The sequence below is a fragment of the Miscanthus floridulus genome, chromosome 4 (genome assembly GCF_019320115.1).
Source record: "Miscanthus floridulus cultivar M001 chromosome 4, ASM1932011v1, whole genome shotgun sequence".
Taxonomy (NCBI): domain Eukaryota; kingdom Viridiplantae; phylum Streptophyta; class Magnoliopsida; order Poales; family Poaceae; genus Miscanthus; species Miscanthus floridulus.
In genome coordinates, this window is record NC_089583.1 from 79,163,739 (window position 1) to 79,189,834 (window position 26,096).

At 47.9% G+C, this 26,096-nt stretch overlaps 3 protein-coding genes and 1 pseudogene across 3 annotated transcripts; 3 read left to right on the forward strand and 1 right to left on the reverse strand.

Moving 5' to 3' along the window:
• Positions 1-21: 21 nt before the first annotated feature.
• On the forward strand, positions 22-3,335 carry LOC136551808 (aspartyl protease family protein At5g10770-like). The gene is made up of 2 exons (XM_066543346.1): positions 22-586; positions 1,273-3,335. The coding sequence occupies exons 1-2, from the start codon at positions 394-396 to the stop codon at positions 2,622-2,624; spliced, it is 1,545 nt and encodes a 514-aa protein (XP_066399443.1). The 5' UTR covers positions 22-393; the 3' UTR covers positions 2,625-3,335.
• A 3,303-nt stretch (positions 3,336-6,638) lies between these two features.
• On the forward strand, positions 6,639-7,253 carry LOC136548681 (probable folate-biopterin transporter 6). Its single transcript, XM_066540120.1, has one exon. The coding sequence runs from the start codon at positions 6,639-6,641 to the stop codon at positions 7,251-7,253; it is 615 nt and encodes a 204-aa protein (XP_066396217.1).
• A 3,545-nt stretch (positions 7,254-10,798) lies between these two features.
• LOC136551809 (aspartyl protease family protein At5g10770-like) lies at positions 10,799-14,112 on the forward strand. The gene is made up of 2 exons (XM_066543347.1): positions 10,799-11,363; positions 12,050-14,112. Exons 1-2 carry the CDS (start codon positions 11,171-11,173, stop codon positions 13,399-13,401), a joined length of 1,545 nt encoding a protein of 514 aa, XP_066399444.1. The 5' UTR covers positions 10,799-11,170; the 3' UTR covers positions 13,402-14,112.
• A 1,420-nt stretch (positions 14,113-15,532) lies between these two features.
• On the reverse strand, positions 15,533-23,958 carry LOC136549861 (probable monogalactosyldiacylglycerol synthase 1, chloroplastic; annotated as a pseudogene).
• Positions 23,959-26,096: the final 2,138 nt, after the last annotated feature.

The window sequence follows — 26,096 nt, forward strand, 5'->3', positions numbered from 1 at the left end:
AGAGAGAGATGAGATGAGATGAGATGAGAGAGAGAAGGGCCGGGGCCGGGGAGCGTGTGCGTGTGCGTGTGCGTGTGTGTGCGCGCTGCGCTGCGCTGTGAGCACTGTCGGGTGCTGCGGCCAAGCAAGAGGACATGCATGTGAAGCCCCCAATAATTCCTCTCCTCACCCACACCACAGCGAGTACACCACCGCACCCCACACCCCACCCCCGACCCGACGGCCAGCCGCCAGCTGCTGCGCCTTTGTTCCCATGCGCCGCAACAAGCCTACCTCACCTCTCACTTGCTCACGCCACCAAGAATCTTTCCCCCCTTCCTCCTCCTCCTGGCCTCTCTCCTCTCCTCTTCTCCCTCCTGTGAGTGAGCTGGAGAGGAGCTAGCCGAGCGAGTGATGGCATGGGGAGCTTGCACTGCTGCGGCAGCTGCTCTCCTGCTCCTCCTCCTCCTCCTCCTCGCAGCAGCAGCAGCAGCAGGTGGTAATGGCGGCGTGCATTGCCTTCACCTTGAGGAGGGGGGGAGGCCGAGGCACCTCCTGAGCAGGAGAGCCTTGCAGGGGAGGCAGAGGCACCACCACCTGAGGTCAAGTAAGTTCTTTCTTTCCCTCATGATCCGTTCTGTCTCCCTGCCCCGGCCGTTTCTTGGTTTCTCCGGTGTTCTTGGATGGAAGAAGAGGAATCAATGGCCGACTTGGGGTTGGGGCCTTGTGGGGACACCAGAAAAGGAGCTATTTCGCTGGTCGGTTTGTAGGGCGATAACGCCGACTGGCGCTGGTTTGGCGTGAGATAAGTACTGGCTGAAATTAACGAGCGAATACGTTAACAGGCTAAAGAACGATTCAGCCCGTCCGTCCCAATGCACATGCTTCTGCCAGCAGCAATGGCCATCTGCCTCTGTTCATAATCATAGATTATTTTCTGTTCTTGGTGAAGCGTTGCCGACTCCGTTCACTTCATGGAATGGAAATGGTGGGACTGCACGAGGAATGGCAATGTGATTTCCATGGTGTTTTTTCAGTTTTCGGGGTCAGGGCTCTGCTGCCAGTGCCAGAAGTAGCACGTCCCAAGTACGGGTGGATTACATAAACAACTATAAGAATAGTAAATTACTAAATTTCCATGTGGTAGGTGGTGGTGACACCGTCACAGATTTTTCAGCTGCTCTGCTCAAGTGTAGTGAGAGTGAGAGAGAGAGAGAGAGAGAGGCGTCCGTCCCACTCCCTCCCATGACTTCATCTCATCTCACGGTTGTCGGTTTTGTTTGCGATGTTCAGGAGCCGTGGGTGGCGCCTCGGTGCTCGAGCTGAGGCACCACAGCTTCAGCTCCGCGCCGGCCAGTAGCAGGAAGGAGGAGGTGGACGGCCTCCTGTCCACCGACGCCGCGCGCGTCTCGTCGCTGCAACGGCGCATCGACAAGTACAACAGGCTGATCACCACCTCGTCGACCGCGGCGGCGGCGGCGGCGGTGACCGCGTCCAAGGCGCAGGTGCCCGTCACCTCGGGCGCGAAGCTCCGGACGCTCAACTACGTGGCCACCGTCGGGCTGGGCGGCGGCGAGGCCACGGTGATCGTGGACACGGCCAGCGAGCTGACCTGGGTGCAGTGCGCGCCGTGCGAGTCGTGCCACGACCAGCAGGGCCCGCTCTTCGACCCGTCCTCGTCGCCGTCCTACGCCGCGGTGCCGTGCAACTCCTCCTCCTGCGACGCGCTGCAGCTGGCCACGGGCGGCATGTCGGGCGCCGCGGCGTGCGGCGGCGCCGACGGCGGCCAGGACCAGCAGCAGCCGGCGGCGGCTTGCAGCTACACGCTCAGCTACCGCGACGGCTCCTACTCCCGCGGCGTCCTGGCGCACGACAGGCTGAGCCTGGCCGGGGAGGTCATCGACGGCTTCGTGTTCGGCTGCGGCACCAGCAACCAGGGCCCGCCGTTCGGCGGCACGTCTGGCCTCATGGGGCTCGGCCAGAGCCAGCTCTCGCTCGTCTCCCAGACCATGGACCAGTTCGGCGGCGTCTTCTCCTACTGCCTCCCGCTCAAGGAGTCCGACTCGTCGGGCTCGCTGGTCCTCGGCGACGACTCGTCGGTGTACCGGAACTCGACCCCGATCGTGTACACCTCGATGGTGTCCGACCCACTCCAAGGTCCCTTCTACTTCGTGAACCTGACAGGGATCACGGTCGGCGGTCAGGAGGTGGAATCCTCAGGCTTCTCGGCCGGCGGCGGCGGCGGCAGCAAGGCTATCATCGACTCCGGCACCGTGATCACCAGCCTCGTGCCGTCGATCTACAACGCTGTCAAGGCCGAGTTCCTGAGCCAGCTCGCGGAGTACCCGCAGGCTCCAGGGTTCTCCATCCTCGACACCTGCTTCAACATGACCGGGCTCAGAGAGGTCCAGGTGCCCAGCCTGAAGCTCGTGTTCGACGGCGGAGTGGAGGTGGAGGTGGACTCTGGCGGCGTGCTCTACTTCGTCAGCAGCGACTCCTCCCAGGTGTGCCTGGCCATGGCCTCCCTGAAATCCGAGTACGAGACCTCCATCATCGGCAACTACCAGCAGAAGAACCTGAGGGTCATCTTTGACACCTCGGGGTCTCAGGTTGGTTTTGCACAGGAGACGTGTGGTTATATTTGACTTGACTGGGTGGGATGGGATGCATGGGGTAGCAGCCATGGGCTATATATGTGAATATCTTTATACTTGCAGATTTGTTTCTGAGATTACCTCTGGTGATTGGCAAATGGTAATACAGTGTTTAGTTGTTGGCACATGAACAAGCACTCACGGTGGTTGTTTTTTCTGTCTTCCTAGCTATTTCTCTGGGCTTCATCCGAGATCAATTTGCATTGCAGGGAACCAGTGGAATTATGCGTTTATTTTTATCTGATCTGTAGACAATACCAATACGGTTGAGCAATTGGGCACTGAACCCTGCCGCAGAACGTCCATGCAACCTGCTGCCACTGCTAGTGCCACAAAAGAGATTAGTGAAACAGATAGAAATTATGAGAATTCCAATTTCGCTGTTTTTATGAATTATAAGTGTACAAGGCACGTCGACGGCCACATGAGAGATGGATGCGGTCTTATAAAGTTTTCTCATCACGACTGAAAAGGGAGATCAGGTGGTCATGCTGGTCCTTTAGTGACCAGAATTCAGACGTCGATCGAGTGCCGAGGGCCTCCACGGCCTTTCCATTTGAAGACACCCGCAAGAAAACAGCACAGGGAATATATACAAGCAGGAGGAATGTGTTGGTACAGAATACAGATCATGTCATGTCACACGATGGTTATCATCGGTACGGCAAAATAAGATAAGAAAATCTAGTGTCACCACGGTGAATCTTCCGGGGTTCAAAATTTCGGCGAAATTTCGCGAAATTCGGTAATTTCGGTGGTGGCCGAAAGAAAAATCTGAAATTTTGTAATACACTAATACATGTGTTATATAACTTTAGACTCAATTTTTTATTGTTTATATTGCATATTTTTGTATTCAATAGATGTGTAGTCATAAATCATACTAACATTTGTTTAGATTTAAATGTGTTTTTAGAAAAAGCATACTTCATGTGCTAGACTCTAAAAAAATTTCACCGAAATTTCGGCCGAATTTTGTGAAATTCGGTAGTTTTGGTGGTGGCCGAAATTTTTGCAATACCGAAACTGAAAACCCTGGAATCTTCAATCTCAATCCACTACCCCCTGCCAATCGGAGTACGAACAATACTGAATATTACCAGTCATAGAAAATACCTCGGTCAGGCCGGTCTCAGCCTACTTCCCGGTCTCAACAGTATACGTACATTTTAACTGGAACTAAAACAGACGCACAATCCGTGAGGGCCCGTTCGTTAGGCCAGGAAAAGAGTCAGGAAGCGTTCCGGCTGGACAAATCTTACACAAATTAAACATCCGATCCTGGCCGGATTACATCCTGGTCATGGTTCCCCAGGAACCGAACAGGCCCTGAAGAAGAAAAAGAAAAACGGGATAGAAGAAGGAAAAAAGAAGACGCATAGTACAATCCGTGAAGCCAGTGCAGCACAGTCGGTAAGCATAACGAGCTCACCAGACCTGACAGTGTCCCCCTCACCCGCGTGCTGGAGCCGCCCTTTCGGTGGGTGCGCTAGCGACCAAGGAACAGGCTGTGTGTGAACCAGGCCAGAACTCCAGTCCACAGGCCAAGCCCTGCCGCATCCGTATGCGCTCGGCTCAAACGTGGCCAAACGATTAGCCTCCACAGCTCAGGATTCTTCAGCGGTCAAGCACAACACGAGAGATTTTTTTGAGCCAAAACAGCCTTCAACTGGCTAGTAGATTTAGGATCAAACCCGGAGCCAAGTTCCCCACCATAAATGATAACACTGGTATTGGTAGTAGTAGTATTTTTCGAAGGGGAACGATGGCGTGAATGGATCTCTATCCTCCTACGTACATCCACCTCGACACCCTTGCTTAATGGGCGGCAGAGGGCCACTTTTAGCCATGCCAGAGGCGTCCGATAGGGGGATCCGCTTTCACCCATGCTATTCATCCTAGCTATGGACTCGCTCCAACGTTTGCTTGACAAAGCAACCGAACATGGGATACTCACCCCCTTACCAATCACGGCGGCAAAATGGAGAACCTCTATGTATGCAGACGATGTGGCAATTTTCATCGGCCCGACAAAAGAAGATCTAGAAGCCGTCAAAATCATCCTATAGGCTTTGGGCACATTCTCGGGACTCCATATTAATCTACAAAAGAGCTCAGTGCATCCAATCAGCTGTGCAAACGTCGACCTAGACCAAGTTCTGTCACCTTTCACTAGTACTAGAGGGGGCTTCCCATGCAAATATTTGGGGCTGCAACTCCACATCAGACCACTGCAAAAGATACATGTGCAACCTCTCATAGACTGTATTGGGCAAAGGTTACCCAAATGGAAAGGAAGATGGCTAAACAGAGCGGGACGTCTCACTCTAGTGACCTTGGTCCTCTCCTCCATACCAACCTACCACCTGACAGTGTTCCCTCTGGCTGCATGGGCTAAGAAAAAGATCGACAAAATCAGGAGATCTTTCTTGTGGAAGGGGGAGGAGAATGCCAATGGTGGAAACTGCCTAGTTAACTGGAAAACAGTGACCAGACCAAAAGACCTTGGTGGTTTAGGTGTCCCTGACCTCGATAGGTTTGGGAGAGCCCTCCGGTTGCGATGGCTTTGGCAAGAATGGGTGGACGATTCCAAGTCTTGGAGCGGCTCAGAGCTTCCATGTTCTGATGATGATCGTCTCCTCTTTAACTCCTCAATCATTATATCTTTGGAGGACGGTGCAAAGACTAAGTTTTGGCACCACAATTGGCTTGATGGACAAGCTCCTAGGTACCTAGCCCCAACCTTGTTTCGCCTAGTTTCAAGGAGAAACCGAACGGTGCAACAAGAGCTCCGGAACAACAATTGGATGCACAAGCTAGGAAGAAAAATCACCTCGGCTGTCCACATAGAGGAGTTTGTGTCCCTTTGGATACGAATACAGGATGTGCACCTACAATAGGGCGTCCAGGACACAATCATCTGGCGATGGACTAAGGATGGGAATTACTCCACCCGCTCGGCCTACATAATTCAGTTCAAAGGCTCGCTCGTCCCCTTTCGTACGGATTTGATTTGGAAAGCGCATGTGGAGAACAGATGCAAGATCTTCGCCTGGATCTTAGTGCAGGATAAAATTCTAACGGCACAAAACCTACAAAGGAGAGGGTGGCCACACCAACAACAATGTGTGCTGTGCAACGGCCCCTTAGAGACCGCCCTCCACCTGTGCCTATGTTGCCCTTTTGCAAAGGCGGTTTGGGATCAAATCCTCTCGTGGGAAAACTTCACTCAACTTCAACAGCAACCTCAGGTAGACCCCACCCATATCAGGTCATGGTGGGAAGAGGCGGCAAGGAAAGTGCCAAGATCTGAGAGTAGGCGGCTTAACGGGGTAGTAATCTATACCATTTGGAATATTTGGAAAGAGAGAAACAGAAGAATTTTCGACAACAAGATAGAAATTGTGCCGCAAGTAGCCGCAAGGATAAAGGAAGATTGCACTCGCTTATGTTTAGATGTTGTCCCCCCCCCCTGGGCCGTGCGTTTCCCTCCTTTACATGCTTGTGGGGGTTTGAAACCCTAATCTCGAGTGCCTTTGCTTGTACATAAACTTTCTTTCCCTATCTTAATTGAAAGACAGAGCTCTTGCCATTGCGTTCAAAAAAAAAAGTCCCTAACAGATGCCTATGATGAACTGGTAAACTACATTATCCTATGGTTTTTTTAATTTCTTTCTTCTTATTTTAGCCTGGAATGTTATAAGTTATAATCACGTCTGGGTTGTTCTGTAGAAATGTTCTGTGCAGTAAAGTGTAACCCAGTATATATAGACAGTAAGATATGAGTCTTTACCACCAATTCAATATGACTACTGTGTCATGATTCTTCAAAAGAAAAGTGTATCCTGTCTAACAAACAAAAAATTGCAAAATCAAGTGCTCTTGAAGAAAGAAAAAAACTCCGCAAATGCCAAACAGAACATTATTAGGGCATCACTCTCATGAGTACAATACAACAGATGCATGAAAATCATTGTTGCACCCCCACCTCCTCCAACTCCATGGATGCAGGAATTCGTCGGGCTGGTCCACGCCATCGGCGCGGTGGCGTCCATGCTGGGCGTACTCGTCTACCACAAGTGCCTCAAGGACTACCCGTTCCGGAGCATCCTCCTGTACGCGCAGCTGCTGTACGGCGTGTCGGGGCTCCTGGACCTCACCTTCGTGCTCCGGTGGAACCTGGCGCTGGGCGTCCCCGACGCGGCGTTCGTGACCCTGGAGGAGTGCGTGTCCCGCGTGGTGGGGCGCGTCAGGCTGATGCCGATGATGGTGCTGAGCACCAAGCTGTGCCCGCCGGGCATGGAGGGCACCTTCTTCGCGCTGCTCATGTGCATCGACAGCCTCGGCATGCTGGCGGCCAAGGCCGGCGGCGCGGCGCTGCTGCGCGCGCTGCGCGTGACCAGGACCGACTTCGGCCGCCTCTGGCTCGCCGTGCTGCTCAGGAACGTGCTCAGGCTCGCCACGCTGGGGGCCATCGGCCTCGTGCCCGCCGCGGGCCAGACTGACGTGCTGGTGCCTCGCGAGCTCGGCCTGGTGAGCTCGCCGGCGGGTGTGACCGTCGACGAGGAGGAAGAGAGGCTGCAGCTGGCGATGCTCACTTCACACGCTGACGATGTATAATAATGGTCTTTGTCGCTTCTTTTATAATCCGTAATTTTTAGCTCGTTTTTTTCAGTCAGAACAATATTTTTCTCTCGCAACAAATTAGCTGGAACAGTGTTTCGGCTTATTTTTTCAGCGAAGCCAACGAGAAAATGATTCACGATTCCACGTTGTCGTATACAGGAGTGATAGACCGATCCATTGAGCAGGAGTGCAAGAGCTGGAGCGAGGGCTCCCGGAAAATGTTTCTTCGTCGAGGATGATCTGAGCATCCTTACTTCCGCTCCTGAGTCCTCTAAAACATCACATACTGTAGCGCGTCCTCATCGAACCTCGACGGATCGACCTCGCACACGTGACACATGGAGTAGTGTTAGGGTACGGTGGACTTTCTCTCAAGTTGTTGGACCCGTGACACATGGAGGATTCCTTGGACTCGGAAGCAGTTTTCACAAGTTGTTGGCCCAATCACAGCCATTTTTTTGTTGTCCCCTCAAGAAACTTCTTAACGTCGAACAGCATGTAACATGTATCCTTTTCACTTTTTATTACTGTCTTTGATGAGAGGGAGCTTTGACCATTATTTTCTATTAGCATATATCCGTAGACCTATAATAAATTTCTATAAATTATTTTTCATGACAAATCAACACATAGTTTTCTTAAGTTTTTAAACTAAATATTTCAAAGTTAACGTTGGCCGAAGTGTTAAAAGTTTGCTAAGCCAAACATCGCATGTTTCTAGTGAGGGGGTCCAACAATGGGAAATTTCTTCTTATTTTATATACTCCCTCCGTCCCACAAAGAATACAACTCTCACGTCCTGAGGAGTCAAACAATTCAACTTTAATCACTTCTAAATAAAAGGTACTAACATGTTTTATATAAAAAAAGTATCATTAGATTTATTATAAAATATATTTTTATAGTTCTATTTAGAGACATAAATGTTGACATTTTTCCTTATAAATAATTTAGGTTAAATTTGAGAAAGTTTGACTAATCTCAAGCCTAAAATTGCAGATTTTTTTTTGGAACTACAACTGAACTCCCCGCACCACGCAAGTTCGATTCAAATTTTGTCTTCTTGTGATAGAACATTTTTTTTTTCATCTTTGCCGAACCACTTTTCTTCTCAAGAACATTTTTTCTCTTTCGACGCAACAACTTTCCCTTCTCTCCATGAAACAAGTTTTCTTCCCAATGGACACAATCTTTTGATGTTCCATCGGTGAAACAAAAATCAACAAATAAGGAAACACTACTGCATACTTCCGTTAGAAGAGAAGAAAGGTATGGATCTCATTACGTCTGTACTGTACAACAAGACGAGTTTCAGTCGCATATGCGACACAGCGACAGCCTCAATAACCGACCAATAGAGTGCAAGGCAACTAAATAAATGCAGGAAAAAAGCTAAGTAGCTTTACGAAAATCATTTATGGCTATGTTACATTCATGCAGTAGCTAGTTATTAAAAAAAGTAGAAAAAAGCTGAGGGTTTCAATTATACTTTGTCCGATTTCAAATGTAGTTTTAGGGTTCCTACTAAACAAAATTATTTTAACTTTAATTGTTGGTATATATAAATAATTGCATAAGTTGATATTCCCAAATTTATCATTAAAATTATTTTCATAATGCTTAATACTCTCTCCGTTCTAAATTATAAGTCGCTTTGACTTTTTTGATACGTAGAATTTGTTATGTATATAACATATATTATATTAAGATGAATAGCAAAATAGATGTACAAAAAAAGTCAAATCAACTTATAATTTTGAACAGAGGGAGTACCTTTATTTGAAATATCATAATTTCTATTGATATTGCTAGCTAAAGTCTCATTTTTGTAGATTGGGTTGGTGCCCTTAACAAATCATCTTTCTGTTCTAAATTATAAGACGTTTTGACTTATCTAGTGTACTTTTAAGTATATAGCAAAAGGTATGTATCTAGAAAAACCAAAACGTCCTATATAATTTGGAATTAAGGGATACTACCTCTTATCCCAAGTATAAATCTATCAACACGTTATGGTACTTTGACTTGCAATACACGAGGCATTTTATTATTTCCAGCATAAAAGGGGTTATATATTATGAAAGCAATTTTAATAACAAAAGGTATTCATAACAATGCATATCATCACACTACCAAAGTTTGACCAGTAAGAGTCCAATATGGATTTACATTCTGAATGCAGTATATATTCCAAGTGTATTCTTGTGTGCAATTTTTCTCTTCTAATGAAACCCTTATGCATCTTTCATGGACAGGCAGCTCAAATGGAAACCGAAAAAGAATTTGTGTTTTTTAAAAAAAAAACTCGAGAGCTTTATTAAATCACACTAGGATTACAATCACTGGTTGCCAACTCGTTTGCAGTTCATAATGAAAAGGGTTATATTTACGAAAGGATTTTTCATAATGAATGTATTCATGACAAGGCATATCATGACGCTATCAAAGTTTGGCCAGCAAGAGTCCAGTACGGATTTACATTCTGAATGCAGTATATATTTCAAGAGATATCCTCGTATGCAGTTCTTCTTTTTTATTAATGAAACTATTATGCATCTTCCATGGACAGGCAGCCCAAACGAAAACAGGAAAAGAATTCGCTAACTGAAGACCATCCCTTGCCGCCGGTGCTTCCATAGTGAGTACATCTCGGACATGTTCATGCCTCCTTACCTCTGCCGCCACGATTTCACCATTGTTATCTCTGATCACACAACCACTTACCCCGGAGCTGGACGATGCATGGGAGGCGGCATCTGTGTTTACCTTCGCCCAGCCCTGTGCCGGTGTTGCCCAGGAGCTTTTGGTGCCGGTCTCACCACAATTTGCGTTGTGGATCAGAAGAATGGCTACATGCTAGGTGGATCGGAGCCATTTATGATGATCAGAACGAGATCCAGCGGGTTGGATCATTTTGGAATTTGAGACCGGTCTTGCAGAGTCCCAGTGTCATGTCATGTGCGAGTTGCATTACCGCTACAACCAAGTAGAGCAGACAGATCTAGCGATCAATCCCATCCCAATCCCCCCATTACTCCGCCAGTTGCAACTTCACATGGCGACCAGAGTACTAGACCTGACTCCCGAGCATCACATGCGTGCGATCGAGAGGTCGTCTCGCTCGCCACGCACTGTTCCATTTGTTGCTTGTTCCGAACCCCAATTTACGCGCGTATCAATCCTACTCCAAGTACTGCAGTGCAACGCGGACGGCCTGTGGCGGGGTCGTCTTCCTCCTCTTGGCATCTTCTTCTCGGCCGTGCTACAGTGTGCGCCGGACAAGGCAAGGCTGCGTCGCTGACCCCCCGGCCCTGCCGCAGACATTAATGTCTTACGCCCGGTTTTCAATGCGTCCACCCACGCCCTCTGATGACTAAACTCCGATCCCCGCCTCTTTTTCCTCACCACGAGATACTCCTCCATCCTCCATGGCCACTGCTAGAGTACGTTGGTAGTAGTAATAAAGAAAACGTGTCAGCAGCGAGGGTCCGGCCGGCCGGCTCCACCAGCTCAGAGAGAGAGAGAGATGAGATGAGATGAGATGAGAGAGAGAAGGGCCGGGGCCGGGGAGCGTGTGCGTGTGCGTGTGCGTGTGTGTGCGCGCTGCGCTGCGCTGTGAGCACTGTCGGGTGCTGCGGCCAAGCAAGAGGACATGCATGTGAAGCCCCCAATAATTCCTCTCCTCACCCACACCACAGCGAGTACACCACCGCACCCCACACCCCACCCCCGACCCGACGGCCAGCCGCCAGCTGCTGCGCCTTTGTTCCCATGCGCCGCAACAAGCCTACCTCACCTCTCACTTGCTCACGCCACCAAGAATCTTTCCCCCCTTCCTCCTCCTCCTGGCCTCTCTCCTCTCCTCTTCTCCCTCCTGTGAGTGAGCTGGAGAGGAGCTAGCCGAGCGAGTGATGGCATGGGGAGCTTGCACTGCTGCGGCAGCTGCTCTCCTGCTCCTCCTCCTCCTCCTCCTCGCAGCAGCAGCAGCAGCAGGTGGTAATGGCGGCGTGCATTGCCTTCACCTTGAGGAGGGGGGGAGGCCGAGGCACCTCCTGAGCAGGAGAGCCTTGCAGGGGAGGCAGAGGCACCACCACCTGAGGTCAAGTAAGTTCTTTCTTTCCCTCATGATCCGTTCTGTCTCCCTGCCCCGGCCGTTTCTTGGTTTCTCCGGTGTTCTTGGATGGAAGAAGAGGAATCAATGGCCGACTTGGGGTTGGGGCCTTGTGGGGACACCAGAAAAGGAGCTATTTCGCTGGTCGGTTTGTAGGGCGATAACGCCGACTGGCGCTGGTTTGGCGTGAGATAAGTACTGGCTGAAATTAACGAGCGAATACGTTAACAGGCTAAAGAACGATTCAGCCCGTCCGTCCCAATGCACATGCTTCTGCCAGCAGCAATGGCCATCTGCCTCTGTTCATAATCATAGATTATTTTCTGTTCTTGGTGAAGCGTTGCCGACTCCGTTCACTTCATGGAATGGAAATGGTGGGACTGCACGAGGAATGGCAATGTGATTTCCATGGTGTTTTTTCAGTTTTCGGGGTCAGGGCTCTGCTGCCAGTGCCAGAAGTAGCACGTCCCAAGTACGGGTGGATTACATAAACAACTATAAGAATAGTAAATTACTAAATTTCCATGTGGTAGGTGGTGGTGACACCGTCACAGATTTTTCAGCTGCTCTGCTCAAGTGTAGTGAGAGTGAGAGAGAGAGAGAGAGAGAGGCGTCCGTCCCACTCCCTCCCATGACTTCATCTCATCTCACGGTTGTCGGTTTTGTTTGCGATGTTCAGGAGCCGTGGGTGGCGCCTCGGTGCTCGAGCTGAGGCACCACAGCTTCAGCTCCGCGCCGGCCAGTAGCAGGAAGGAGGAGGTGGACGGCCTCCTGTCCACCGACGCCGCGCGCGTCTCGTCGCTGCAACGGCGCATCGACAAGTACAACAGGCTGATCACCACCTCGTCGACCGCGGCGGCGGCGGCGGCGGTGACCGCGTCCAAGGCGCAGGTGCCCGTCACCTCGGGCGCGAAGCTCCGGACGCTCAACTACGTGGCCACCGTCGGGCTGGGCGGCGGCGAGGCCACGGTGATCGTGGACACGGCCAGCGAGCTGACCTGGGTGCAGTGCGCGCCGTGCGAGTCGTGCCACGACCAGCAGGGCCCGCTCTTCGACCCGTCCTCGTCGCCGTCCTACGCCGCGGTGCCGTGCAACTCCTCCTCCTGCGACGCGCTGCAGCTGGCCACGGGCGGCATGTCGGGCGCCGCGGCGTGCGGCGGCGCCGACGGCGGCCAGGACCAGCAGCAGCCGGCGGCGGCTTGCAGCTACACGCTCAGCTACCGCGACGGCTCCTACTCCCGCGGCGTCCTGGCGCACGACAGGCTGAGCCTGGCCGGGGAGGTCATCGACGGCTTCGTGTTCGGCTGCGGCACCAGCAACCAGGGCCCGCCGTTCGGCGGCACGTCTGGCCTCATGGGGCTCGGCCAGAGCCAGCTCTCGCTCGTCTCCCAGACCATGGACCAGTTCGGCGGCGTCTTCTCCTACTGCCTCCCGCTCAAGGAGTCCGACTCGTCGGGCTCGCTGGTCCTCGGCGACGACTCGTCGGTGTACCGGAACTCGACCCCGATCGTGTACACCTCGATGGTGTCCGACCCACTCCAAGGTCCCTTCTACTTCGTGAACCTGACAGGGATCACGGTCGGCGGTCAGGAGGTGGAATCCTCAGGCTTCTCGGCCGGCGGCGGCGGCGGCAGCAAGGCTATCATCGACTCCGGCACCGTGATCACCAGCCTCGTGCCGTCGATCTACAACGCTGTCAAGGCCGAGTTCCTGAGCCAGCTCGCGGAGTACCCGCAGGCTCCAGGGTTCTCCATCCTCGACACCTGCTTCAACATGACCGGGCTCAGAGAGGTCCAGGTGCCCAGCCTGAAGCTCGTGTTCGACGGCGGAGTGGAGGTGGAGGTGGACTCTGGCGGCGTGCTCTACTTCGTCAGCAGCGACTCCTCCCAGGTGTGCCTGGCCATGGCCTCCCTGAAATCCGAGTACGAGACCTCCATCATCGGCAACTACCAGCAGAAGAACCTGAGGGTCATCTTTGACACCTCGGGGTCTCAGGTTGGTTTTGCACAGGAGACGTGTGGTTATATTTGACTTGACTGGGTGGGATGGGATGCATGGGGTAGCAGCCATGGGCTATATATGTGAATATCTTTATACTTGCAGATTTGTTTCTGAGATTACCTCTGGTGATTGGCAAATGGTAATACAGTGTTTAGTTGTTGGCACATGAACAAGCACTCACGGTGGTTGTTTTTTCTGTCTTCCTAGCTATTTCTCTGGGCTTCATCCGAGATCAATTTGCATTGCAGGGAACCAGTGGAATTATGCGTTTATTTTTATCTGATCTGTAGACAATACCAATACGGTTGAGCAATTGGGCACTGAACCCTGCCGCAGAACGTCCATGCAACCTGCTGCCACTGCTAGTGCCACAAAAGAGATTAGTGAAACAGATAGAAATTATGAGAATTCCAATTTCGCTGTTTTTATGAATTATAAGTGTACAAGGCACGTCGACGGCCACATGAGAGATGGATGCGGTCTTATAAAGTTTTCTCATCACGACTGAAAAGGGAGATCAGGTGGTCATGCTGGTCCTTTAGTGACCAGAATTCAGACGTCGATCGAGTGCCGAGGGCCTCCACGGCCTTTCCATTTGAAGACACCCGCAAGAAAACAGCACAGGGAATATATACAAGCAGGAGGAATGTGTTGGTACAGAATACAGATCATGTCATGTCACACGATGGTTATCATCGGTACGGCAAAATAAGATAAGAAAATCTAGTGTCACCACGGTGAATCTTCCGGGGTTCAAAATTTCGGCGAAATTTCGCGAAATTCGGTAATTTCGGTGGTGGCCGAAAGAAAAATCTGAAATTTTGTAATACACTAATACATGTGTTATATAACTTTAGACTCAATTTTTTATTGTTTATATTGCATATTTTTGTATTCAATAGATGTGTAGTCATAAATCATACTAACATTTGTTTAGATTTAAATGTGTTTTTAGAAAAAGCATACTTCATGTGCTAGACTCTAAAAAAATTTCACCGAAATTTCGGCCGAATTTTGTGAAATTCGGTAGTTTTGGTGGTGGCCGAAATTTTTGCAATACCGAAACTGAAAACCCTGGAATCTTCAATCTCAATCCACTACCCCCTGCCAATCGGAGTACGAACAATACTGAATATTACCAGTCATAGAAAATACCTCGGTCAGGCCGGTCTCAGCCTACTTCCCGGTCTCAACAGTATACGTACATTTTAACTGGAACTAAAACAGACGCACAATCCGTGAGGGCCCGTTCGTTAGGCCAGGAAAAGAGTCAGGAAGCGTTCCGGCTGGACAAATCTTACACAAATTAAACATCCGATCCTGGCCGGATTACATCCTGGTCATGGTTCCCCAGGAACCGAACAGGCCCTGAAGAAGAAAAAGAAAAACGGGATAGAAGAAGGAAAAAAGAAGACGCATAGTACAATCCGTGAAGCCAGTGCAGCACAGTCGGTAAGCATAACGAGCTCACCAGACCTGACAGTGTCCCCCTCACCCGCGTGCTGGAGCCGCCCTTTCGGTGGGTGCGCTAGCGACCAAGGAACAGGCTGTGTGTGAACCAGGCCAGAACTCCAGTCCACAGGCCAAGCCCTGCCGCATCCGTATGCGCTCGGCTCAAACGTGGCCAAACGATTAGCCTCCACAGCTCAGGATTCTTCAGCGGTCAAGCACAACACGAGAGATTTTTTTGAGCCAAAACAGCCTTCAACTGGCTAGTAGATTTAGGATCAAACCCGGAGCCAAGTTCCCCACCATAAATGATAACACTGGTATTGGTAGTAGTAGTATTTTTCGAAGGGGTTGGTTACGGATCGGAGGGCACGACCGCAGAAGGTTTGCCACATGCAGGAATAGTGCCATTGGGTTATGGGGGTCAGGAACCAGGGAGGTGTCAGTCAAGTAGGCAGGGGCAGGCTGAAGGGCAGTGCTCCCATGTTTGACTTTGACCAGATCCTACCAACTGATTTCAAGGATTAAACTCAAATTCACTTCACATTATTTATTCGTGCAAATGAACTGGTTACCTTAATGATCCGAGGAAAACACATGGCGTCCGAGTAATCCATTGGAAATTTCATCGGGATTGATTTCGTAAATGCATGCAGCACTCACAAGACACACCAGATACGAGTCAGTTGAGTCCCAGAAACAAAAAAGTATTAAGGAAAAATTAAACTAGAGCACTCCATACATTTTCATTTCCCTTATGGAGACGTTTGAAATCAATCAATATTTGCAATCCTCACAATCAGCTATGACTAGTGCCGCATCGGGGTAAAAAAAAAATTAAGTAAACACAAAACAGAGGATACGACCTTTTATGTTGCACATGCATATTGGGGTACAAAACATTTTTGCCTAACGAGCTCGTGCAGATCGTGGACGATTTTGAACACAGCATCCGGTCGTGCTAGTTTGAGGGCATTCTGGGACATCACTCTGAGTTCTTCTGACCTTGGGCCAAACCAGTCGCCAACTATCTTCGCAATCTGTTCTGGAGATTTCGAGAACTTTCCACATCCATTTTCAACAACGTACGGAACATTGCCAGCTTCCTGTTTAAGTGAAGAGACCATTTTAGAATCAAATGTATATCATGCTTAGCATAAGATTAATACTCATGCAACGACATTAGTTTAATGTCCATGATATTTGTTAAGGTCCTATTTGGATCCCTCCAGTTTTTAAGAATCTGGCTTTACGAAACTGGGTGGGATCCAAACAGACCTTGCCGGATTCTTAAAAACCAGGAAGCTATTGATAACCAGCTTTTGCTAGTTTCTTGTGACCCATAGAGCAATAAATGAAGTCAGATTTTTAAAAACTAGGGATCCAAACACCCCCACCAGTTTTTGCTCACAATCCAGATTTTAGAAACTAGAGGCAAAAACTGGTTTCTAAGAATCCGAAACTAATCCAAACAGGACCTAAGTATATAGAGAGCCTCGTGGGCCATATAGGGCTAATAGTAGATGGGCCTTCAATATTCTAGGTTGCTAGTACACTTGTCTCTTGACATGAGAAGGCATCTCATTGAACGTGAACAACAAAAAATGGTGTTCAAGAATTTCATTCAGATATTCTAGGGTAAAAAGAAGGAATAACAACTACCAGAATTTCAAACACGGGTGTTCTATTCGACAAACTTTGAATTTCAGATTTTTAGAATTTGATAATTGGCAACTTGGGTCATGTGCAAGAAGTAAAACTACATTTATTTAGCCTAAAAATAAGACTACACTGTTATTTAGACCCTGAATGAGCCCTTTCGAAGAAAATCAACTTAGTCAATTTGACTGGTTCTCAACTGAACAGTGACTATTTTTGCTGGTTCCTTGAAGTGCCATCCTAAACAGTTACAAGTAAACCCTGTTCATGGTTTGGTGCCAACCAATCCAACCCATGAAACCAGCCTACCGGCTCTACAGTTTCCATACAGGTTGATGAGTTGATCTAGACCGCGGTTTGGACCAGCCAACCAGTGTACAAGCAGCCCTGTTCATGGTTTGGTGGCAACCAATCCAACCCGTGAAACCAGCCTGTCAAAACCGGCTCTACAGTTTCCATACGGGTTAGCTAGACTGCGGTTTGGACCAGCCAGCCCCGTCTAGCAGAGCCAAATTGCAGAGATCATCAGCAACCGGCAACCCTAAAAAAATGAGCCACCGGCACTGCGGTAGCCACAGCTGTAGTCGATTGTGTGAGTAGCATGAGTTATGGTGAAGCTGGGCAAATTGCCATGGCTCCACCTCCGACAGGGGCCACCTCAACGCATTACTCTTGCCAGAGACTGTACAAAATCAATGCCACTGAGAACCCCACCGGCAGTATCTCCTCAAGCGTGCCCTGGGTCGAACAGGCCCGTCTGAGTTGAGGTGTGGCCTGTGCTTCCACTGTGGCATTGCAGCAGCACAGAGGCTCTCATGCTGGTTGCCATGAACTTTCGCTTCCATGAGTGGTTCAATCACAAATTAGGGTAAGGGATTTGGTAAGATCAGAGAAAAAAATTGTGGTAAGTGCAACAAATCCTTGAACCATCCATAGTGCTGTGGTCTTCTGTTCATCTTCCAAATTGCGGCAGTCTGCTTGGTCACGAAGAAGACAACAAGGAGACAGAGAAGGAAGATGGCGAAAGTGTAGGAGGGGTCAAACTACATGGAGGCGGCGTACGGGCAGCATTGGCAGCGCCAATCATCTTTGTTGGGTTCAGTAGGTGCAGATGGATGTTGTTAGTGGCGTCACCACAGCCAGTTTAGAGTCAAACTTGCACCTGATGGTTTGTTTTGGTTTCATTAACAAAACTGGCTAAAAGCGTGAGTGAACAGGCCTAGTTATAAGGTACGAGTGTATCAGTGTAATTAACTGGTGAAACATAAGGATGAAATCAAGAGATGACAATCTTACATGGGCAAGTAAATTTTGTATACGTACACATCTAAACAAGCCTAGCGATGATTTGGAGCTAAGCTTGAGCTCATGGTATATGGTAATATGAATATATGTCAGTACAACAATCTTCTATTTGTGTGATTTTTACTCACTACTTCTCCTGGATATTTAACATTGAAATGGTCAAATAAGTCAACGATCCAGGGAATAATTTCAATGTTTTTCAGACAGCTCATATTTGAGGAGAGCGAGATGCAGCACCATGAGAACTAATAATGGAATAGAACAGCCCCTACACTGAGTTGCTAAAGAAAAAATACCTTCCCCTGACCCACGTGCTAGAGCCGTCCTTTCGGTGGGTGCACTGCGGGCAGCGCTATCGACCAAGAAACAGGCTGTGAACCAGGTCAGAATCCAGTCCAGAGGCCAGAGGGAGCCCTGCCGCATCCGTATGTGCTCGGCTCAAACACGGCAAAACGATGCATAGCCTCCAGCCCAGGATTTTTTGAGATTTTTTGGATCAGCCAACCCATCTAGCAGAGCCAAACTGAGGAGATCATCGGCAACCATCACCGTGGCATCTACGTCTGTAGTTGATTGCGTGAGTAGCATTGACTGCATGAGTTATGGTGCAGCTGGGGGCAACTTGCCATGGCTCCACCTCTGGCAGGGCCACCCTCAATGCACTATTCTCGCCAGCGATAGTACAAAATCGATGTCGCTGAGAACCCCCCCACCTGACATATCTCCTCAAGTGTGTGTTGAGTGGACCAAGTCCTTTGGAGCCAAGCTGGGGCCTGTGCTTCTTCCACCGTGGCAATCGCAGCAGCACCGAGGCTCTCATGCTGGTTGCCCTGAACTCTCGCTCCATGAGTGGTTCAATCACAAATGAGGGTAAGGGATGGGGTAAGAACAGATAGAAAATTGGCGGAAGTGGAAGAAATCTTTGAACCATCCATAGTGCTCCTTCTAGGACCGCTTATGCCTCTCGCAGTCTTCTGTTGATCTTCCAAATTGTGGCATTCTGCTTGGTCATGAGGAAGACAGGGAGACAGAGAAGGAAGAGGGCGAGTGTAGGAAGGGTCAAAGTGTCAAACTACGTGGAGGCGGCATATGGGTAGTGTTGGCAGCGCCAATCATCTTCGTCAGGTTCGATAGGTGTTGTTAGCAGCAGCATCGCATTCGGTTTACAGTAAAAACGGACACCTGATGGTTTGTTTTGGTTTCACAAACAAAACCAGCTAAAAGCGTGAGTGAACAGGCCTAGTTGCAAGGTATGAGTATCAGTGCAATTAACAGTTGCTTATACCTTTTGTATAGGTTATACTGAGTGAACCACAAAGATGAAGTCAAGGTATGATAATCTTACATGGACAAGTAAATTTTGGATACGTAAACATCTAAACAAACCTAGCCATGATTTCGAGCTAAGCTTGAGCTCATGGTATATGGTATATGAATCTATGACAGTACAACAATCTTCTATTTGTGTGGCTTTTACTGACTGCTGCTCCTAGATATTTAACAAAGAAATGGTCAATGAGTCAATAATCCAGGGGATAATTTCAATGTTCTTTAGACAGCTCATATTTGAGAGAGCAAGATGCAGCACCATGAGAACTAATAATGGAATAAAACAGTCTCTACAATGAGTTGTTAAAGAAAAATACCTGTCCCAGCAATATAACCATTTAGAATAATCGGTAAGCCACGGATCATCGCCTCTGCAATTGTACCAGGTCCTGCCTGAAATTCAACAGAAATCGTGTATCACAACATCACCACAAATTATGTACATGTATCACATTCGAAAACAAGCTGCATGATTTGAACATGAGAGACTAATGTAAAGTATACCTTTGTAATGATACAATCACAAGCACCCATACATTCTTCCATCTTTGTAACAAAGCCTTTCACCTAATATTTTAAATAAAAAACAAGGATTTATGAAGAAATCTGGATGTGCAAGAGGTGTGAAATATAAGAGCCGCTTTTAGTTAAGAGACTTTTTTTTTAAGATATCCATACGATGTTGTTGCTGTAGTATTTAGTCTCATGTATTCGAAGTTCAAAAATACACAACTGCTACTAGCCAAGAAACAATGTACCTTGGCTTAAGTTCATCTAAGCTATCTATGCAGTTGAAAGGGTTCAAGAAAAATTCTTTTGCTGAAGAAAAAGGAACATCAAGAAACTGGTAAGGCAGTTGTAACTGTTAAACTTATTGGATATTACAAATCAGCTTGCAGGGAAGTACCTGAACTGGAACTTTCCAATTTATTCGACTGCAATCGATTGGCCAGCTTCTTATTACGCCCACAAATTACAAGTATTTGACCCGTGGGTTCCCCTAGGTTTTCATCATACAAAGAATCACCAAGCGCTTTAGCAGTGGCCTCAATAGGACCCATCCCTTCACCCCCACCCATTAATAAAACAGCAGGCAGATCTTCATCCATGCCTAACTCTCTTCGCAGTTCATCCTATTAAAAAGGATAACAATAGATACTACAATCAGTAAGTTCTGAAAGATGGAAAAGATTCATAAAAATCAGTAGGACAATGCTACACTGCAATTAGCTGAAGAAATTTTGTACCTTCGGTTCGAATAGGTTTAACAAAAGAGGGTCGAACAGGGAGGCCATAGACTTTAATCTGTGAGGGCTTCAGACCAGCTTTTAGTGCTCTCTTTTCCACCTCAGTTGATGGACAGTAACATCTAGTGACAAGCTTATGGAACCTAAGGGGCAACAGTAGAATAACTATTTTATTGTAAGAGTGTATGTCTCACATTTTGATAAGAAACTACAAAGAAGTATTTGAGTTATGCAGAACACTGAGGCCAGCATACCATGTTGGGTGACAGGTGCTGAGATCCGTGATAACAGTTGTGAATGGGATCTTATCCAAGAGACCTTTGGATCTTAGAATTCGGAGGGGCACATGTTGCATTAAAGGGTGTACACTGATAATTACATCTGGTTGGTACTTCAGTAGACCTTTTGCAACCTCTCTGCATAAAGAAGTGGCAATTTAAGAGAGGGGGAGACGGACAGAGCTAGCTACAGAACAGCACAATTTGTAAGGAAATCATGGTCTACTTCCTTGCAGGATTTTGAGAATCCTACACACACCTGATGCTAGTCATCACAGGCAGTCATAGGCTTAAGGCCCTAGGATACAAATATAGTCTAGTATCTGGAATAAAAAGTTGTTCATTGTTGTTCTTCGTGGTTATCTTTGTTTTTCAATCAGTACAAGATTAAGTTCATGATGGGCAATTACAGGTCAAACCCTGAAGGCACATGAATATATTTTTTATTTGACTCTACAAATGTGGCAGGAAATAGGTGTGAAAGCCTCACTCAGATAAAAGAGAAATAAGGAAAGGAAGTATGAAAAACGATAAATAACAAATTTTCCTAATCTACATCACGTAGTGTTTATTCAGTGCTACCAGCTGTACAAGGAAATCATCTTGTTGTCTAAGCACTGAGGTAAGCAAAATTGTATGAAAACAGTGTATCTTATTCTGCATTACAAATGTACAAGCCTAGTAATTCATGAAGGTGGCGAGACAACTATGGAGACCCTTCCATAATGTAAAGAGAGAATTCCTTCGTTGCCATCAAAATCTATACCGGTCCCTTAATTGCCATCGAAAATTATGAGTTTTCTTCATTGCCATTGTTTCTAATTTTTTGATCCCCTCATTGCCATCATACATCTATTATTCCTCTCATTGCCATCTAATTACATCGTTTATTTTCTTCATTGCCATTGTCCATACATAATGGAGCTTCAAGTGTCAAATTTACCCCTGCCTCCTACCTTGACCCTAACAACGCCCCTGCACAGCCTAGATCGAGTTCTGTTCTGCGCCTCCGTCTCCAATCCAAGAGAAGGCTTGCAGCCTTAACCCAGCTCCTATCTCTATGGGTGCATCGAAGCAGGCAAGAGCTCGCGTGCCGGGCCTGGGAACTGACCTACGATCAGGTCGGCGCAGGCGCTTAGGTGCCAGAGACGAACAGGCCGGCGCAAGGGCTTCTTCGACGCGATGAACTCAACAAGAACTCTCACAAACGGGGGATTGGATTATTTGGAGTGGAACACGAACACAGAGGCACGAGTACATGGCTATTTGAAGCCCAGCGACACAATGCCGAGCAACAACTACTGGCCGGGTTCTCACGCACGCACGAGAGCCCATGTCACCAATGCATGCACGGGCCACCACCGCATGCACCACACGAGTACACGACTCCCACTCGTTCCGTGAGAACACAGAACAGGTCCACCCAATTGACGGCCGCGTCTCCCTAATGCATGCAAACTACTAGAACATATCTCGTTACAGCTACATGCAGGACCGAGAAGTACGTGACACACACGTACTGCAACAAACAAAACATGGCCTACATGCAAGTTAAGGACTCAAACTAATTCAAGTCACGATTAGCGCTAACAGGGCCCGGCGTCAGGGAGAAGCGAGGACGGCGCGCGGAGCAGGCGACAAGGAGCAGCGAGGACGGCGCGGGGGCCGCGGCGAACCGTGGAACCGGCGAGGATGTCGCGCTGGGCCGGCTGCGAGGACAGGTGCGTGGGACCGACGGCGAGTAAGGCCGCGATGAGGATGGCGATTGCATGGGGCGCCGACACGATTGGTTATCAGAGAAAAAGGATGGGCATAATCGTCTTTTCGCGTCAAGACTAAGGGCATCAAGCAAGAATGGCAGTGAGAGAATTAAAAATTAAAAATAGATGGCAACGAAGGGAACTCATAATTTTCGATGGCAACGAAGGGATTGGTATAGATTTTGATGGCAACCAAAGAATTCTCTCTAATGTAAAATAGGAATTGTGATAAAGCCAGTAACCTTGCTATGAATGTGGATGTTGCAGCAAAATGAGGCTGATGGATTACACGTGGTGCAGTACCATAGTATGTCATCTTCCACAAGGGTCCATGTTTCACCAAAAAACTATAGCTCCTAGGCAGTTGATTAAATGGCCATGGAGTGTGGTCGGTCCACAGATCAGTGACAAATACCTGTAAGTGGGATATCAGTCATTGGTTCATTGTATATTTAAGAACTAATAAATTAATGCAGATGACACTTGGCACAATAAGTCAAGAAGTACCAACTACCAAAATTCCCCCATTCTCCTAAATATACAGCAATGAATAATAAAAAATGTGTCACTTTATTACTGACTATTTAACCATTCAAGCATTGACAAGTCACTAGGCAATACCAATGGGCACCACTATAAGCAAACAAATGGGCATCCTTCTTCTCCAATAAAAGGTCTGCATCAGTACAGCATTATGCTAAAGCATCAAAAGAAGGTAGTGGTTGCAAAAGATTTCCCCATAATTAGCTGTTGTGAGCACATCAACCTAAGTAGGGTAGGATCGGACGACCTTATTCAATGCTCAACATGCAACAGCAAAATCAAATCAACGGTAATTGCACCAACCAAGTTCGTACAGCTTATTGTGTGAAATGTCTTAAAGGCCGTGAGTGTAACACATAAGGCAACTTAGAATGCGAAAATTCAAGCGAGACTGTAAGAGTGTACAAGCTACACGTCCTAGAATACGACTTTTACAGGTACGGAGTATATGTAAATCCCAGGCGCGAAGAGAGCAGAAAACCCGCACCTGATAGTCGTCGCCGAACTCCTGGGTGAAGGCAGCCTTGATGGCCTCGGCAGACGCGCGGTGACCACCGCCCGTGTCGCTCATGAGGATCAGCACCTTCTTCGGCGCCTCAGCCCGCACCGCGGCCTCCTCCTCCACCTCGCCTACCCCATCCACATTCCCTCCGCCCCCTCCTCCCCCACCGCCGCCGGCGTTACCCCCGCCGCCGCTGCCAAAATCCACGCCCAGGGACGCGAACCCGAGCGGAGCGATTTGGTTCCCGTGCAGCCGCACGAACCGCGCGAACTCGCCCCACATCTGGTGGAGCCGCGACGACGCCGCGGAGGAAGTGGGGCCCGGGACGGAGATGGCGACGGAGAGCGCGCGGGGCCCGCCGCGCGGGCGAGGGAGGAAGGAGGAGGAGGGCGCGGGGGAGGCGGCGGAGAGTGCGGCGCCGGGGAGCGGCTTGGAGAGGAGCGGGGACGGGACGCACAGGAAGGCCGCCGGGAGCGCCGGCTCGGTGGTCGGTGCGGGCATCGCGGCTGAGGCGGCGAGGAGAGGTCAGTCTCGTGGTCGTGGCATTCGAGTGCGGAGGGGCGCGGTGGTGGAGGTGGGGGAGAGGGGAAGGTGAGCCACACAGCCGGGAGGGGGGGTGCGCGTCAGTTTTGTTCGCGACGACGACGACGATGTGTTGGGTTGGGTCCGGGTCCGTGTCCACTGTCACCGCGCTGGCTTCCCACCGGTCGGTGGCCGTTGTGGGGTTGGCAAAGGCGTGTGAATTTGATGTTGGGTTCCGGCGGCTCATGAACCATGATGACCAGCGAGGTCTTTGTTTTTTCCCCATCGTGGCCCGGCAAAAGATGGTCCTGAAAGTGTATAAAGATTCTGCCTAGCAACTCAAATAGTCAAATCAATGTGAAGTCAATAGAACTAACCGTTCAAATAGCAGACGGGATGATGCATTCTTTGACACAATCAATACACTGAACCGCTCAAATAGCAGATGGGATGATGTATTCTTTGACACATCAATACACTGAACCAAGCACTAAGTTCAGTATCCTCCTCTCCAACTCCTTCCGAAGTTATAAAAAAAACGACTAGTATAGCTGGTATTGCCTTTATTATTCCATTGACAAGTAATAATTGCTCTATATTAACACACCGCACAAATGTTCAGCATGTTCGCTTGCTCGTATACGATCATGGATTATAAGCTGGAACGGTATTTTTCTCTCACACCAAACCAGCCAGTAGTAAATAATCTATGATCGTTTACGGCCTACCGAACAGGCTGGTCAGGACCTGATGGATAATACTATACTGTGTCTGAAGGTTCAAGCATAATGGGAAATCAATTGGAGATTAATTCAGTTTAAATGGAGCGGATATTGTGTATATCTGTTGTGAAACTGAGAAATGTAGAAGGCGATATACACGCCTGTGTGTGTCATCTCAAGTAGCGATCCACACCATAAAATGATCGGTGTGGTGCTAGCAAATGCACCACACTGTAAAAACACTCAAACTTCGTCAATGTTCATCGAAACTATAACGGTAACAAGTCGTGCACTTGAACGGGGTTAACAGGAGAAAATGGACGATTAGACAAAAACGACTGGTTATTGTGTGTAGCATTTAAACAGCGTGTAAATAGATTAAATAGACTATACGCCCGTGTATGGCAATACCAACCTTCACCGGGCCCTGAGCCCTGCACTCGTGTTGTGATTTGTGAACGACACGGCCATGTATGTATGGCAACACCGACCTTCATTGGGCCTTCATCCTTGGACTCGTGTTATGGATCTATGTCCGCTGCCGACCAGTCGGACCGAAGACCCGATTTCGGCCCACAGCAGCTGGTGACGGCCCAGCGCTAGCCCAGGTAGAGCGCCCCAGCGCAGGTAGCCGTTCCGTCGAATTCGTTGATTCGTTCCGTTGGTTGGTTCGGTTAGTTGTGTTTTTTTTTCTTTTTTCTATTTCTTTTTTGTTTTTGTTTTTCATTCCTTTATACTATTTCTTTTTTATTTTTCTTTCTTTTCATCTTTTATTATTTTTTTATTTTTCTTTCTTTTGTTCTATTTCTTTTTTCTTTCTCCTTTTTTTGGTCTTTTATTATTCTTTTGTTTCCTTTTTCTATTTTCATTTTTATTGTATATTTTCCTTTTCTTTGTTCTTTCCTTTCATTCATTTATTTTCATTTTCCTTTTTTTGTACTTTTGTCTTTTTATTTTCTTTATTCTTTACTATATTTATTTTACTCTATTAATTTTTATTTCTTTTTCTTTTTTTTCCTTTCCTAGCTTCTATTTAGTTTTTATTTTTCTTTCCTTTTTGTTTTCTTATCTTTTTATTTTTTAATATTTATACATTTTAAATTTATTTTGTATATGTTTCATCTTTTTTATTACAAATACACGCGATGTTTATGTAGTATATATGTAATGTTCTATGATGTATTTTTTATGTCCGCGAGTAGGAATGTGATGTTCTACGATGTATTTTATGATGTTCAGTAAGAATACATTGATGTTCTAGGATATATTTTGTGATGTTCGGTAGCATTTTTTTTCTTTTTATTTGACTCTAATTAATTACTTACTTAATTTTATTATTTTTATTTTATATTTTCATGATATTTGCGATGTTTGCGTAGTATACATATGATGTTCTATGATATATTTAG

Coding starts and splice junctions, on each gene's coding strand:
- LOC136551808 (XM_066543346.1), top strand. CDS start 394: ATGGCATGGGGAGCTTGCACTGCTGCGGCAGCTGCTCTCCTGCTCCTC. Junction 587..1,272: donor GCACCACCACCTGAGGTCAA/GTAAGTTCTTTC, acceptor TGCGATGTTCAG/GAGCCGTGGGTGGCGCCTCG.
- LOC136548681 (XM_066540120.1), top strand. CDS start 6,639: ATGCAGGAATTCGTCGGGCTGGTCCACGCCATCGGCGCGGTGGCGTCC.
- LOC136551809 (XM_066543347.1), top strand. CDS start 11,171: ATGGCATGGGGAGCTTGCACTGCTGCGGCAGCTGCTCTCCTGCTCCTC. Junction 11,364..12,049: donor GCACCACCACCTGAGGTCAA/GTAAGTTCTTTC, acceptor TGCGATGTTCAG/GAGCCGTGGGTGGCGCCTCG.